The sequence below is a fragment of the Xiphophorus couchianus genome, chromosome 18, assembly GCF_001444195.1.
Source record: "Xiphophorus couchianus chromosome 18, X_couchianus-1.0, whole genome shotgun sequence".
Classification (NCBI taxonomy): Eukaryota; Metazoa; Chordata; class Actinopteri; order Cyprinodontiformes; family Poeciliidae; genus Xiphophorus; species Xiphophorus couchianus.
In genome coordinates, this window is record NC_040245.1 from 9,947,137 (window position 1) to 9,960,986 (window position 13,850).

The window sequence follows — 13,850 nt, forward strand, 5'->3', positions numbered from 1 at the left end:
ACAGCTCATCTTAAGTATGATGTTAAATGACCTTTTTCAGTTGTGAAGGCCACTCACTTTTGCACTGCAGACCTGATTATCGAACACTCTGAAACATGATAGTCAGAGCAGCTACGTCCTACAGGTGCAGATGTGAAGACCCTGATAAGAATCAATCCAAAAGGGAAAAAAATACATCTGTAGATAAAAGCTATGACACTTACTTTGAATTTAAAGATTACTTCTGCAGCTTCAGATGGACCACATTCTGACTAATAGGAGTTGCTTGCTTGTACTTACTGCGGCACTTGGCGCAGCGTCCCTTGTCGTACTCTAGCAGGTCCAGGGTCCTGCTGCGCCTCTGCCCGCTCTCCCTCAGCCGGGCCGCCTCCTCTTTGGCGTACACCCCGAGTTCCTGGGTGTAACGCCCATACATCTACAGAGGAGAAAAGTGACACATTTAGCCCTGAGATGAATGTACATATCCATTAGTATAAAGCCCAGGATGCAGAAACTCCTAATTTTAGTGATGTAGTCTATTACTGGAACCATCATTGGTATTAATCAGTTTTTTGCTCAAGTGTGGAGTGGACCCAATATGTGATGTGATAGAGTATTGATGGTAAACTTCTCACAGTCAGGAGCTTGTGGCCATCATATAACACTAGAGTAAATGTTTAATTCTTTGAAAGTATTACATCTTTATAGTTGGTTAAAGAAAAACATGTTTTTACCTAGATCTTCCTATAAAACTCATACATTACTCTCACTGTGTGCTTCCCTCACTTTGAGTGTTTATTTCTACTTGATTCATAAAATTCAGCACCATCTTACAGACTTCATACAGGGCAAACCTCAACATGTACTCTGCCATTTACACTGGCCAGAAGATAAATTATCGGAAAATATCTCACCACAAAAAGTATTACATGTTCACATACAGAGTGTTGAGTCAGCAGTACAAGAAACAGGAAGAACCCAGTTTTACATACTATTCCTCCAAAACATTCTTTATCATTAGAACGGAACAAGATAACTGATTGGCCACCCATAACAAGAGCCTTTTTTCAAAGAGTTCACACAGGCTCACATTAGCGCCAAGAAAGCCAAATAGAAAGTTTTATCAAATAATGTCTTGCAAAAGTTTTCATACCTTTTGGAAATTGCTCACATCACAACCAAATTATAATTCATCAGTATTCAAGAGATGTTCCTTGAAGATTTGTTGAGAACATTAGTTTAGGAAAGACCAAGGAACACAGCAGACAAGAGAGGTGTAGAGCAGGAGTTGGGTCTCACACTTTGAACATTAACAGAGAACTATTCAAACTAAAAATAAAATAATAAAAATTGATCATAAAAAGGTTCTAGGCCTACATGCAAAATGTTGTGTGGTTCTCAATGAAAGAAGTTCTCAATGAAAAAGGGTGGGAGCAGCTTGAGAAGCTTTATGGTTAGGGGAGTTTGTATAAACTATTAGTTTTCATACAACTGGCACTAAAAAAAGGGCTGATTTTTTCCATCAGCACTTTTGATTACAATTACTACCCTTTTCAACTCTAACACAATTATTCTTGTAACTGCACAGCAAAGTAATAGATGTATTGCTATTTATTCTTAAACACTCAGATGACCTTCACTAGATGTCCACGCATGTTGGCATAAAACAGGACCTCAAGGCAGTTCTTATGCTTCTTGGAATTCATTCTCTATTGCCCGACAAAATAAACTGGTTGGATAACTTGAGGGAATACACAAATTAGTGCATTCACCCTCATAAATCCAAACACACACAGAGCTCAAGTGCTGCACCTTGTAACAGTGTCTGCAATATACATAATTACAACTCTATTGCATCCCTACTGACCGCCAGAGGGCGATGCTGAAAGCATTGAATGCTCCCTTCACGCATACGCCATTCGAGCAATAATATCAACAGAGTCACACCTCGACATTCACTCTGCCATTTACACTGGCCAGAAGAAAAATTATCAGAAAAGATGTCACCACAAAAAGTATTGCATGTTCACATACAGAGTGTCGAGTCAGCAGTACAAGAAACAGGAAGAACCCAGTTTTACATACTATTCCTCCAAAACATTCTTTGTTATTAGAACGGAACAAGAGAACCAATTTTCCTCTTGGCCACCCATAACAAGGCTCTAAATTTTTTCAATGAGTTCACACAGGCTCATATTAGCGCCAAGAAAGCCAAATAGAAGGCTTTATCAAACAATGTCTTGCAAAAGTTTTCATACCTTTTGGAAATTGCTCACATTACAACCAAATTATAATTCATCAGTACAACAGAAGTTCCTTGAAGATTTGTAAGAACATTAGTTTAGGAAAAACCAAGGAACACAGCAGACAGGAAAGGTTCAGAGCAGGAGTTGGGTCTCACATTAACAGAGAACTATTCAAACTAAAAATAAAATAATAAAAATTGATCATAAAAAGGTTCTAGGCCTACATGCAAAATGTTGTGTGGTTCTCAATGAAAGAAGTTCTCAATGAAAAAGGATGGGAGCAGCTTCATGGTTAGGGGAGTTTGTATAAACTAATAGTTTTCATACAACTGGAACTAAAAAAAGTGTTGATTTTTTCCATCAGCACTTTTGATTACAATTACTTCCCTTTTTAACTCAAACAATTATTCTTGTAACTGCACAGCAAAGTAATAGATGTACTGCTATTTATTCTTAAACACTCAGATGGCCTCCACTAGATGTCCACGCATGTTGGCATAAAACAGGACCTCAAGGCAATTCTTATGCTTTTTGGAATTCATTCTCTATTGCCCGGCAAAATAAACTGGTTGGATATCTTGAGGGAATACACAAATTTGTGCATTCACCCACATAAACCCAAACACACACAGAGCTCAACTGCTGCACCTTGTAACAGTGTCTGCAGTATACACAATTACATCTCTATTTTTAGACACACTCTCACACAAACGTGCATATGCCTGCTCAGGGTATATGAGAACAATGAAGCCTGACAGTTCACGGTAGTATAATTAGGGTCAATGATTACAACAGGTTGAGAAAGACAGGAATTCATTAGGGCTGAAACGATTCCTCGAGTGATTCGAGTACCTCGATTAATAAAATTCCTCAAGGAAAATTTATCTTCCTAGTTGGATTTGTACTTCTGAGACTGAAATCAAACTGAGAATTCAGCCAACTTGAGGAAAGGTTGACTGCTGCCATTTCCCACAGCTGCAAGCACATCTTGAGCAAGTCTTGCCCATATCAAGTATTCTTGGTATTTGTAAAGGCTCACCACATGTGTCACTAAGGTCAATGAAGTTCCAGCAAAAATCAGCCCAAATTTACGCAAGGGATCAGAGGTCAAATGTGCATGATCTCACTTGATACTTCATAAGAAAAATATTGCTTAACCATACAGAAACACTGATATTTCCATGAAGGAGACATGTCTAGGTTTCTGTTCCTAATTATAATGGGTCAAAGTTATTGCCTGGTACTTTACATCCCAAGTAGTGTCCAAGCTCATTTCTCATTTCATAGATGAACATGTATTTAGAGCTTTAATATGTTTAATAAAACTGAACACTGTCAATGCCTTTAAAGAGCAACAGATTTTATTGTGTGAACATGCACTTATGTCATCTTCTATCAGTCTGACCCATTGACATGTCTTTCTCCATGCCCCTTATGTGGCCATCCAGAACATGCATAAACTATCTGCCCTTTGATATAATTAGATCCCTACTTCACACAACCCATGTGCATCTCCAGTCATTTCAGTTCAAAGAGTCATGCTCCTTTTGAATGAGAAGTATGTGCAACACATTGTAATCAACCAGAGGGTTCAATTTGTTTCCTGCTTTTAAGTGGTAGGCAGGAGCTTTATGACCCATGTCCAACATGTTTAATGTTGATGGTGAATCAGTGTTCCTGCTTTATGTCATTGATTATTATCATTAAGACTTTATGATGTCAGGTGGGGTCAACTAAACTGGCCAGATATGTAGACCATGAAACTTAAATTGAAACTTTGTACTAAATAGTACTTCCATATGGTCCTATGTGATTGTGATGTTGCACACTTCCTAAATTATCCGGATCAAAGTTCAGTGACATGAACTATAGTCTACTGGACACACTTGGTATGGAATGGATCTCTATCGTAATAGCTATTGTTATTGTTTTATTGCCCAGCCCTATTCAACTGAATCTTTACAAACCTCACACATGCTGCCACGGGTCTATGAGGTGAGAAGAGAATTTATCCTGGCAACCATAATTATTCAGCTTGATTCTAATTGAACTCTTGGGAACTTTAACTGATGTGGTGAAGCTTTTGAGATTTTTGGAGTTTCTCTGAGACTCACTTTGCTGATCTTGGGATGAAAAAAACGAGGCTGTACAATTAAGAATGTGTTATACTGTGGTGAGAAATTTACTTCGAGGCAATAAATAAACAAAATAAACAAATTTCAAACACATGTAAAAAACCTCTTGATGAGTTTTCAATCTTCATTCTCACATTCCTCTTCATAGAGAAGATTGATGGGCTGTGAGGACTCCATATACCTTGCTGGGTTCATGTAAAAGCCCAATATGGGAGAAATAGTAAACAGTGGTACAGATTTGGGGTTTCTGGCATTGAAGGCCAACCGCTGCTCGTGCAAAGATGGCATTCTGCATGGCCTTCTCAGCCACATCCATGATCGTCAACCCTAAGTTTTAATTAAATGAGTAGACTTCAAACGGGACGGAAACTCCAAAGACCCAAAAATGAGGGGCAAAAATAGGCCCTCTAAGATGCACCCCCTCTGAAATCTGCATCTGAGTGGAGGAGGAAAACAAACAGACCCATCCAAAACAAAGACATTACTGCTTGAAAGCCTGTCATTATGCTGAGCATAGTCAGAAAAGGCCACATGGCCAAGCCTGCCTGCTTTACTAAATTGATCCCAGATGAAGGGGTTGTCCTGCACTCAGTGTCCTCATTATGTGGGCAACAGAGAGCACGGAAGACAAATGATAAACAGAAAGGGACATCACTGGTGTAGAGGTAGAGAGAGCACCCCCCATATAAAAAGTTTATTGTCGGGATTCGATCTCAAGGTCGACTCCTGACCTTGAGACCTTTACAACATGTCTTCCCAACTTCTCTCTCAGCCATTTTACTGTCTAATTACTGTCAATGAACCCCATTAGTGCCAACAAAATAGGAACTGGGGATCTTTCCAGTTTCTATTTGGAACTAGAAAGACCCCCAGTACATAATAAAGTGGGGTATTGCACAGCAATGATTTTCTCCAAACAATTGAAAATTAGGTTAAACACATTTCAAAAGGCTGATATTAACTCAAACTGAATGTAAAGCATGGATGAGAAAATGCTAATACATATATCGCATGTTTAGTTTACTGTTATGTCTGAAAATATTTGCCAAGAAATGTCACTTTTCAATTGATTGTCTGTAGGGTGGAATATGAATTTCTAATTACCGTCAGATTAAATGACATAAGGGAAATATTCTTTAGTACCACAACTTTGTCTACACAAAACTCTGAAGCAAAAGTGCATAACATGATATAATTGTGTTTTTGTAAAACAGAAAAGCACCAAAGAGCTAATAATCAAGTACGGGTAAAATAATATTTAAAAAGTTAAAAAAACAGCATTACTTTTCACTTTTTTAGATTTACTTTTTAAAAGAGCATATTTAAAAACAAATTAAGTTGACCAAAGTACTTTAAAGGCAAGTTAAGAATATAAAACAAAATATATAGAACTAATAAATGAAAACATTCCACAAATCACAAATAAGTTTTACACAGCATCAATAATAAGAACCCTGTTTTTCATACTAAACCAAAGCAGAAATTATGGTGAAAGAGATGTTGAATCGTCAATCTGAGATTCAAAAATGTGTAATTGTGTTGCCAGTCTGTGAAGACATTTAAAATATCAGAAAATAGAAGCCAATTAATTCAAGCTAAAACTGCTGTAATCTTCCTTCAGTTCAGGTAAGAAGATGTGCCGGTGGATACAAAGCATGAAGACTTTCAGGGATTAAGGGAAATGTGCCTTTCTCAGGCAAACCTTTTATTAAGGCTCTTTAGGGTAATATCTTCCAGAATGTTATGTGTCCACACCTTTCCAATCTTCCAAGTGGCTATAATGCATTAGTGTAACTAGTGCAAATAAAAGATCTTAGTTGATTTTTATTTGCTACCTGAAAATATTAAGTAAATCTAAAAGTAAAGAGATAAAGATACATCTTTGTACTTACAGAGATCTATTTGTTTCTCTAGTTAACTTACACAGCATTGTGCAAGGTTCAAAGCCAATGACAAACAAGCCAGCCCCAGCAAAGAGGAGACCCGAAATGAGCAGACAAGAGTCCAAAATATACATGAAGAGCACAAGTGATCTGAAAGCACGCACGTGTACAGCTGGCTGCAGTCCATCTAGTAAAGCCTAAATGACCGCTTGACTTCAGTGCAGAACAGCTCGCTTTGCCTAATGAGCTCCCTGATGGCGTGTGTGTGTGTGTGATCTCTGCTGTGGGTATAGAAGTGGCGCTCTAAAAGCAGGGAAAGAGCAGATAAGGTGGTATTCTGTCCTGATATCTGAGCTTCCTTTTAAAAACATGGACCCATACATTAACAGATAGAGGCACTGCAAGCCTTTCAGCACATTTGTTTGCAGAGGAAGGAAGAAAGTAGATTTTTAGAAATCCCTGTATGGGGGAACAGATGAGAAGGAAACATAAAAGGTAGTCAACTTGACTGGGAAAACACTACAATATGGATATAGAATTTATTTGAAATGAAAAGCAACAGTAATAAATAGAGAAGCCCATGTCTCCATATTTTGACAAAAAGTCTGTATAGAATCATGGTCTTCAAGGCCATGATAATGCTAATCTCTTGAATTAAAAAAAGCAAGTGGACCTTCTGTCTTGGTTTACAACTGTGGTCCAGATGCTTTCTATTCAAGAACTCAGGTATTTGACAATACTTAATGAAGCAATCTTACAGTGCTTTTGTGATTTTAGTGTATCTATGCTCACTTGGCTAATGGCTCCATTAACCATCCTGTGATTCAGTCCATCCTTGCTCTAACCGGCTTTAACCAGACATCCAGCAAACAGCTGCTGTGTACTTTTGCAAATCCAAAACAGAACTGTCCAAAATCTGTGATTGGAGTTTATCTTGGCCTTTTAGTTTTCTTGAATTTTCAGAAATATTTATTTCCACTGGTCCTAAAGCTGAACTGTATGTTCTATTCAAAAGGGGGTGGGAGTTGGGGCGAACAAAATCCCAAAGAAAAAGCCAAGAAGAACAAGTGAGATGAAAAAGATTTACAGTAAGTAACAGTTTCCCATTTCTACAGAGGGGCACCCCAGGGGGCATCTCGAAAGTCTTGTGTGCTTGTGCCAGGCTGCCATGCCAACGTCTGGGCCACTCTCACACTGATTTAGAGCTGCACAGACAGAAGGAAGAAAAGGAGGAAGGATGGACATATGATAAATGGACAAGAAAGCTGCTGGAGGTGTATGGCAGCCATGGAAGGATTGCAAAAAAAGGTAAAGAAAGTAAGAAGTGCTTAGTTGATGTTTGTGTGAAAGAAAAGTTGCGACATTTGGCACCGTGTACAGAATCCACTCTACAGTGTGAGCTGAATTCAGAGCGTAAATGTGCAGCAGTAAGACCAGAGAAAAAAGAAGCAGGGACTGAAAGAGTTCAGCTTAGCACACAATGATCGGTTGAAGATTAATGATACAGGCCTCACCTGTCTGATGCAAGCCTCCATTCGATTGCTACCAAAAATATATCACAACAATCCATTTAAGAAATTATTTCTATTCCAGCTGTTCCATTATGCTTTTATTTCCATCTCCTTGTTTCTGCTACATGACTATAATTATCCTATCTAATAAGCTACAGTTTCCCCTCAGGAAAACGAAGAACAGACACAAAGCAACTTTGTCCCTTTGGCTCTCTTTGTTTGTGTCTCTGGCACCATGAGCCTCAACGTGCAGCTGCACATTGGCATTAATGCCACGTCTTAAGCAGAGGAACTGCCAGCGACGCTGCAAAGCGCTGACATTCACCTGTGGAGTGGGAGCGTGTGAGCAGCAGGTGCACTCTCCTGTTGCCCCATTAAGAAAACCCATATTTACTTGGGCACTTCCTGCTCTACTGGCAGAGTGCAAGCCAACTCCTTCCAAGTGGTTCAGTTTTACCCATCTTTGTCCCCCCTTCAAAAGGTATAGAAAGTCCTGGAGCTTTTGTAAGGCATACTGATGTGTTTCTGAAGCCAAATGAGTTCATTCAGATGACTTCAAGATAGCCGCAGAATTATTAAACACCAAGTTTAACAAAAAAGAGAGTGGCCCATCACACAAAACCTCACTAACACCCATTAAAGTTCTCCCATTCCTGTTTATTCTGTCTCTGTTCTCCAGAAGTTCTACCTCTGCATTGTGTTGGTAAATGCTTCCATTGTTCCTGTATGTGTTAGAAAACTGATCTGACCTAATCTCATGTCGCGTGATGAAGCTAAGGAAGTTAGTCACAGAGGGCTAAAAGTTATTTACGTTTTGACTGCGAGTGTGTGTGTGCGTGTGTAAGCTTCTTCTTCATGGACTTTAATGCAAACCAACAAAGGCAGCACTGGTACACACAATACTTGGTTCCTTTTTATTTTATTTAACAATTAATGATTAATTTTTATCTCAGTCTTGAAAAAAAATCAAATTAAAAAAATTAAAAAGCATAAAAAATATTAAATGGAATTCATAAAATTGTGCAAACCCAAAATGGAGTCTTTTGGAATCATTGTTAATTGATGAAGTTGAATCAGCTGTGTATGTTTTTCACAAAAGGAAGTTGTTGACCATGAATTTTCTGTTTGGGCATGTGACAGTGATAGTGATGCAGACCAGGATTGGAGGTTGTTTACCTGAAGTGGAGAAGCAACATCAGCAGTTTGGTTTTTCACAGTGTCGAGAAGGTAGGGAAATACACAATACAGATAAATTATCATGATTGACCAAAACAGCAAAAATAATATCAGATATTGGTCCAAATGTTTATATTGGACCATCTGTACTGTAAACTGTGTAATAAAGAGGAAACATGCACTTGTTTATTTTACCAGGACTTTGAATGTTAGGTGTCGGGACCAAAAAATAAAATTCCTGAAGGGGGCATCCCTACTGAATTGTAAAACCGATTCATAGCAACTAATTTGTATGGTATTTAGCCTTGATTCAATGTTGATCTGCAGAGCTCCAAGAATCATGGACATTTAGAATAAAGGAAAACAATCTGTGAGGTTCAGTTTATAATACCTTTGAAGTTTACAGATGCATTATTCCAGAGTCTTGTTGGATTTTTAGAAAATTTTCTACAAGACAATAAAAGTCTTAAATATACCCTTGGACTGAGATGTGCAAAAATTACTTTAAAAAGAAAAACAAACACTTTCCTCTCAGTTCATTTTGTTGGAATTAAAAAAAGGTCAGAGGGAAAGATTTAATTGAACTCAATGTGAATTAAATGTAATTACACAATTCTCACATATATTAGTAGGAATTCTGATAGTTTAGTGTTTATTTTAGAAACACTTTAGAAGAACCCCAATAGGTAGTGAAGGCAGCACTAATAAAGTAATGGGTAGACGGTACAGCAGGTGATGTGGTGCAGTGCAGCTTTATGCTGATGGTTGCAGGTTTGTCTTTTTTCTTCTCAAACACAAAGCACACACACATACACACCAGTTGATGGGATATTGTCTCAGACAGCCTTAATTTCATTACAAATATTGACATATTGACAAAAGTTGCCCACCTTGCACTAAGCAGTGTCCCTCATCTGAGTTAAGCTGTTGTTAAAGTGTGTGTGGGGGACACTGCGGCTGCTGGATCCTCCAAGATTTGATTTTATTATTCATCCTCTCACCTGGGTCTGTATCAGACTTTCCCACATGCAGTTTTCCCCTCCTCACTCGCACTGGAATCCTGTTTATGTTATGACTCTCAAATTTCAGTCTCTCAAGCTGCACACCCATCTCAAGTTTTCTCAGGATCTCGTAAACTCTACCTTCAGAGGCCGAGATTGGAGATCCTTTATGTTTTGGGTTCCATCTTTGGTCTTTCTGTAAAAGTGTCCTGTTTTTTTTTTTTTATTTTTATTGTAAAGAAAAGTGTTTGTGGACTCCCTTATCAGTGCAAGTTGTTGTGACACTTATTGTCGCAGCTGTGTTTGCTCAGACAGACTTCAGTTATGAATTTGCTGGACATTGTGTCCCTGTCTTTCATGTGTTTGTGTGAAAGTCGGTACAGGCCTGTGCAATGGCCGACTCTTCCCACGTCCCAACTAAGCACGTGTGAGAGATACAGAGAGAGAAAGAAAACAAAGATTCATTGTGCTCAAATGTCTTTCCTCCCTGCAGACCTCGCTTTGTCTCACCCATATTCTTGCTGGCACTGAAGTAATATTTCCATGCACCATTTCATCTTCATCATCTGAAAATGAAACTCATTATCTGCCCTTTCTCACTTTGATCTGGACTAACAAACAATGGTTGTTTACAACGTAAGTAGCATAATGATCAGTTTGACAATCTAAAAAAATCAACATCTGAAGTGTTTTAAAAGAATTAGTATTAGGTGAAATATTTCTTTATGCAGACCTGTTTGTAGAAAGGTTGAAAACAAATGAAAAAAAATGCAACAAGGCTCTAATCTTTCTGACTATAAAAGTAATGGATCATAAACAAATCTAATATCAATAACTGCTCAGATTTAGGACCCTGTCTGTTTTTGAGTGTTGAATGTGATCAGTGATCACCTCTAAACACTAAACTGCTGGCAACTGGAGGAGCATTCTTTATTGTATGTACGCATAGTAACAATGAAGGTGACATAATATGAAGAACAGTTGTGGTAGCATGGAGGTGGAGTCATAAGGTCTCCACCTTCCTCACCTAGAAACCGCCACTGACTCACGAAAAGGCATTATTACCCCATAAACTTTGATTGTTACATTTTAAACTTAAACCTCAATGTATGGAATCAAAAAGTCTGTTTCCCAATTTAATCAGAGAGTATATCCAGCTTTTCTCAGAGGCTCGTTAGCAGACTTTGGAGAAAAACATCACAATGTTAACCAAAAATTCAGCAAGTTGTGGAGAACTTGAGGAACTTAATCCTGAACACATCATCTGCACCTTTAAAAATGAAGACGACAGCAGCATTATTCATTCACTTCTTCTGGAACTCTGGTTAGAAGATGGTTGAAGTTAAACACCTAAGAACACTTTAAGGACACCTGGTAGAAACTGCAAACGAGACCTCCTGCAGGATATGACCCAAGAAGCCTAGACATAGCTGGCAGACAAGTATGTGCTCTTATTCGCTCTATTTTTAAATCAGGTGTAAAGATCAGAGATAGGGATATGGATAGGTTTACTACATTGTTAGGCTATAAACCAATATTCCAAGCAGCCAACGGCTGCAACTCTGGAGGAGCTCCAGAGATAAAAATCTCAGATGGGAGAATTTGGTGAGGGGCCAGCTATTAGCCACGCCCACTGTAAATCTGGGCATTAGAACCTCATTAGAAGATTTGTAGCCTGAACTCAACCTGAATCTGACCTGAAATTTTGGCCAGCCAAAATTATATGCTTTGATGCTCAGGTTGGGTCGGACTTGGGTTTCTGTGGCACATTTAATAGGCCTACAATACATACAGCCCAGGAAAAACTAAATGAGAATGCACTGTATATAGTTGTGCTTATGTACCAAGTAGGTAGTTTAACCTGTTGAAAAAAGAAAAAATTGAGGGTGGAGAAGTTAGACTGTGACAAATGCAGCCTCTGCTCAATTGAATTTGAGCTATTCTGTGTGACAGCAAAATAAATTATGGTTGTTTTTTTTTTTTTTTTTTTTAAATCTGGTTATGTAAAGCTGATACAACACACCTTTAAAGGACTTCCAGTGATTCCACAAAGTACTGACCCAGCGGGTGCCAAATCTCTATGCATGGCACAAATTTCAGATGAGTATTATAGTAAAGCAGAGTGGATACAAATGTACACTATATAAAACTATTGTTTTTTTTAGTTTCCACTTCACAATTATGAGCTATTTGTTTTGGTCTATCACAAAAGATCCCAGTTAATACAATGCAGTTTGTACTTGAAAAATGTAACAAAATTATGGAAATGAACACTTCTGTGTGGCCCTTTATGGAAACGAAAGGAAACAATGTTAACCCCAAGGCTGCCTTATTAGCTGCCAGGAACAAAGGTTGAGAACCAGCAGACTAGATAAATGTAACATGTTAACATCTCTTTAGTGTTGAGCACATTGCTGATTTAGTCTCTCCTACAAGCATTATGAATCCCACAACTGGCTTAAGCGCTGCTTCAGGGCCGGAGAACATGAGCAGAGGATTTTCTTCCTCATTTATTTTTACTCGGCTGTCAGCAATGCCGGCTAAGCCATTCACCTAATGGGAATATGTCAGCTAGAAATTCTTCTTCACTGACATACTCACAGTTGTGCCCCTTATCCTCACGGGGTGTGTGTGTGTGTGTGTGTGTGTGTGTGTGTGTGAGAGAGAGTGTGGGATGATAAGCAAAGACGGGGGTGGTATGGCTGTAGGAGACCACATCATAACAGTAACGTAGGTTAAGAAATGTGCCTGCTGTCACACTCCAAACAGGTACTGTTCCATAAATCCCACACTTTCAGTGTACTTTTTTTCTGACCTTGAAATTTTTCCATAACACAATCAACATCTGATCACCAAGATACTACCGATGGTTTTATGACCAACAGCAGCAGAATTACTACAATGAAAAGCTGTCCCTGCCCTGAACAATCAACTCAATAAATGTGAGTTCGGAGAAAGCCGTCCACATTTGTATACATATATCATAAGCAAGACTTCCTGTTCCCAACTCCTTTTTCGGTTTGAGTAGACATTAACTGTTTTTATAGCTAGACATCCCTTTAAATCAGAAAAGCTCCCAAATAAATCCAATAAAAAAAACCTACTTTATTGGTCTGGCATCAGTGTTGGATGCATTGCCATGGGAAAATAATTTTGGAGTACCTTCCCTAAGCCCTCCATCTTGAAAACAGTCACTAAGCTCAAGCACCTGAACACGAGAAAAAAAACCCACTTCACTCTAGTGTTTTACTAAAATCCATTAGCTGATGGTGAGTAACAAGGTAAGTAATAGAGCGCTCCAAATAAATGTACGAGCATATTTATTGCAACACGAAACAGAACTCTTTTCAACAAGAACATATCACAGGAAACAAACATCATATATGTTAAAGATAAGCCATTGGAAACCACAGTCTCAAACAGTGCTGTCTGTTTGTCTCCTAAATAATGTCCAATATAGAAAGTCTAGCAATTTCCCCAAATTAAGAAATTTTGAACTAAAGTCTGTCTGGACCTCAGTTCTCCGACATACAGAGAGCAGAGCTGACTGCAACATGAGTGGGATTTCATCTACTGAGGATTTTATGATATGAGCCACATTAAGAGAGCTGCCAGTCCCCTCTCTGCAGGGAGATACTCACCTGCAGCCCAGCTGGAGCTAAATTCCCATCAAAACACACCACCATTAACAGACTGATCCATTTCAATAATAGCGGTCTTAAATGTACCCCAAAAACACACATCATAACCCCCTACAGCTCAAAGTTATGCTCTTAATAAAATATTACAAGTTTTTGTTCTCCCTTCTCAACATAGGTGGACATATTGTTACGTTAAGATTGCATATCTACTCTGTGTTTGCTGAAATTACAGTATGGATAAGTAGTATTTGATACACAGCAAATTTTTTATATTTTCC

The 13,850-nt window shown here is 38.5% G+C and overlaps 1 protein-coding gene across 10 annotated transcripts in view; it reads right to left on the reverse strand.

The window, feature by feature from the left end:
- Positions 1-13,850, reverse strand: part of LOC114161983 (chloride channel protein 2-like) — a 141,032-nt gene that overhangs the window by 71,383 nt on the left and 55,799 nt on the right. For all 10 annotated transcript variants that reach the window (XM_028045725.1, XM_028045724.1, XM_028045722.1 and 7 more), the window contains exon 2: positions 280-415. In XM_028045725.1, coding sequence (XP_027901526.1) covers positions 280-415 — 136 coding nt within the window. The remainder of the gene's footprint in view (positions 1-279; positions 416-13,850) is intronic.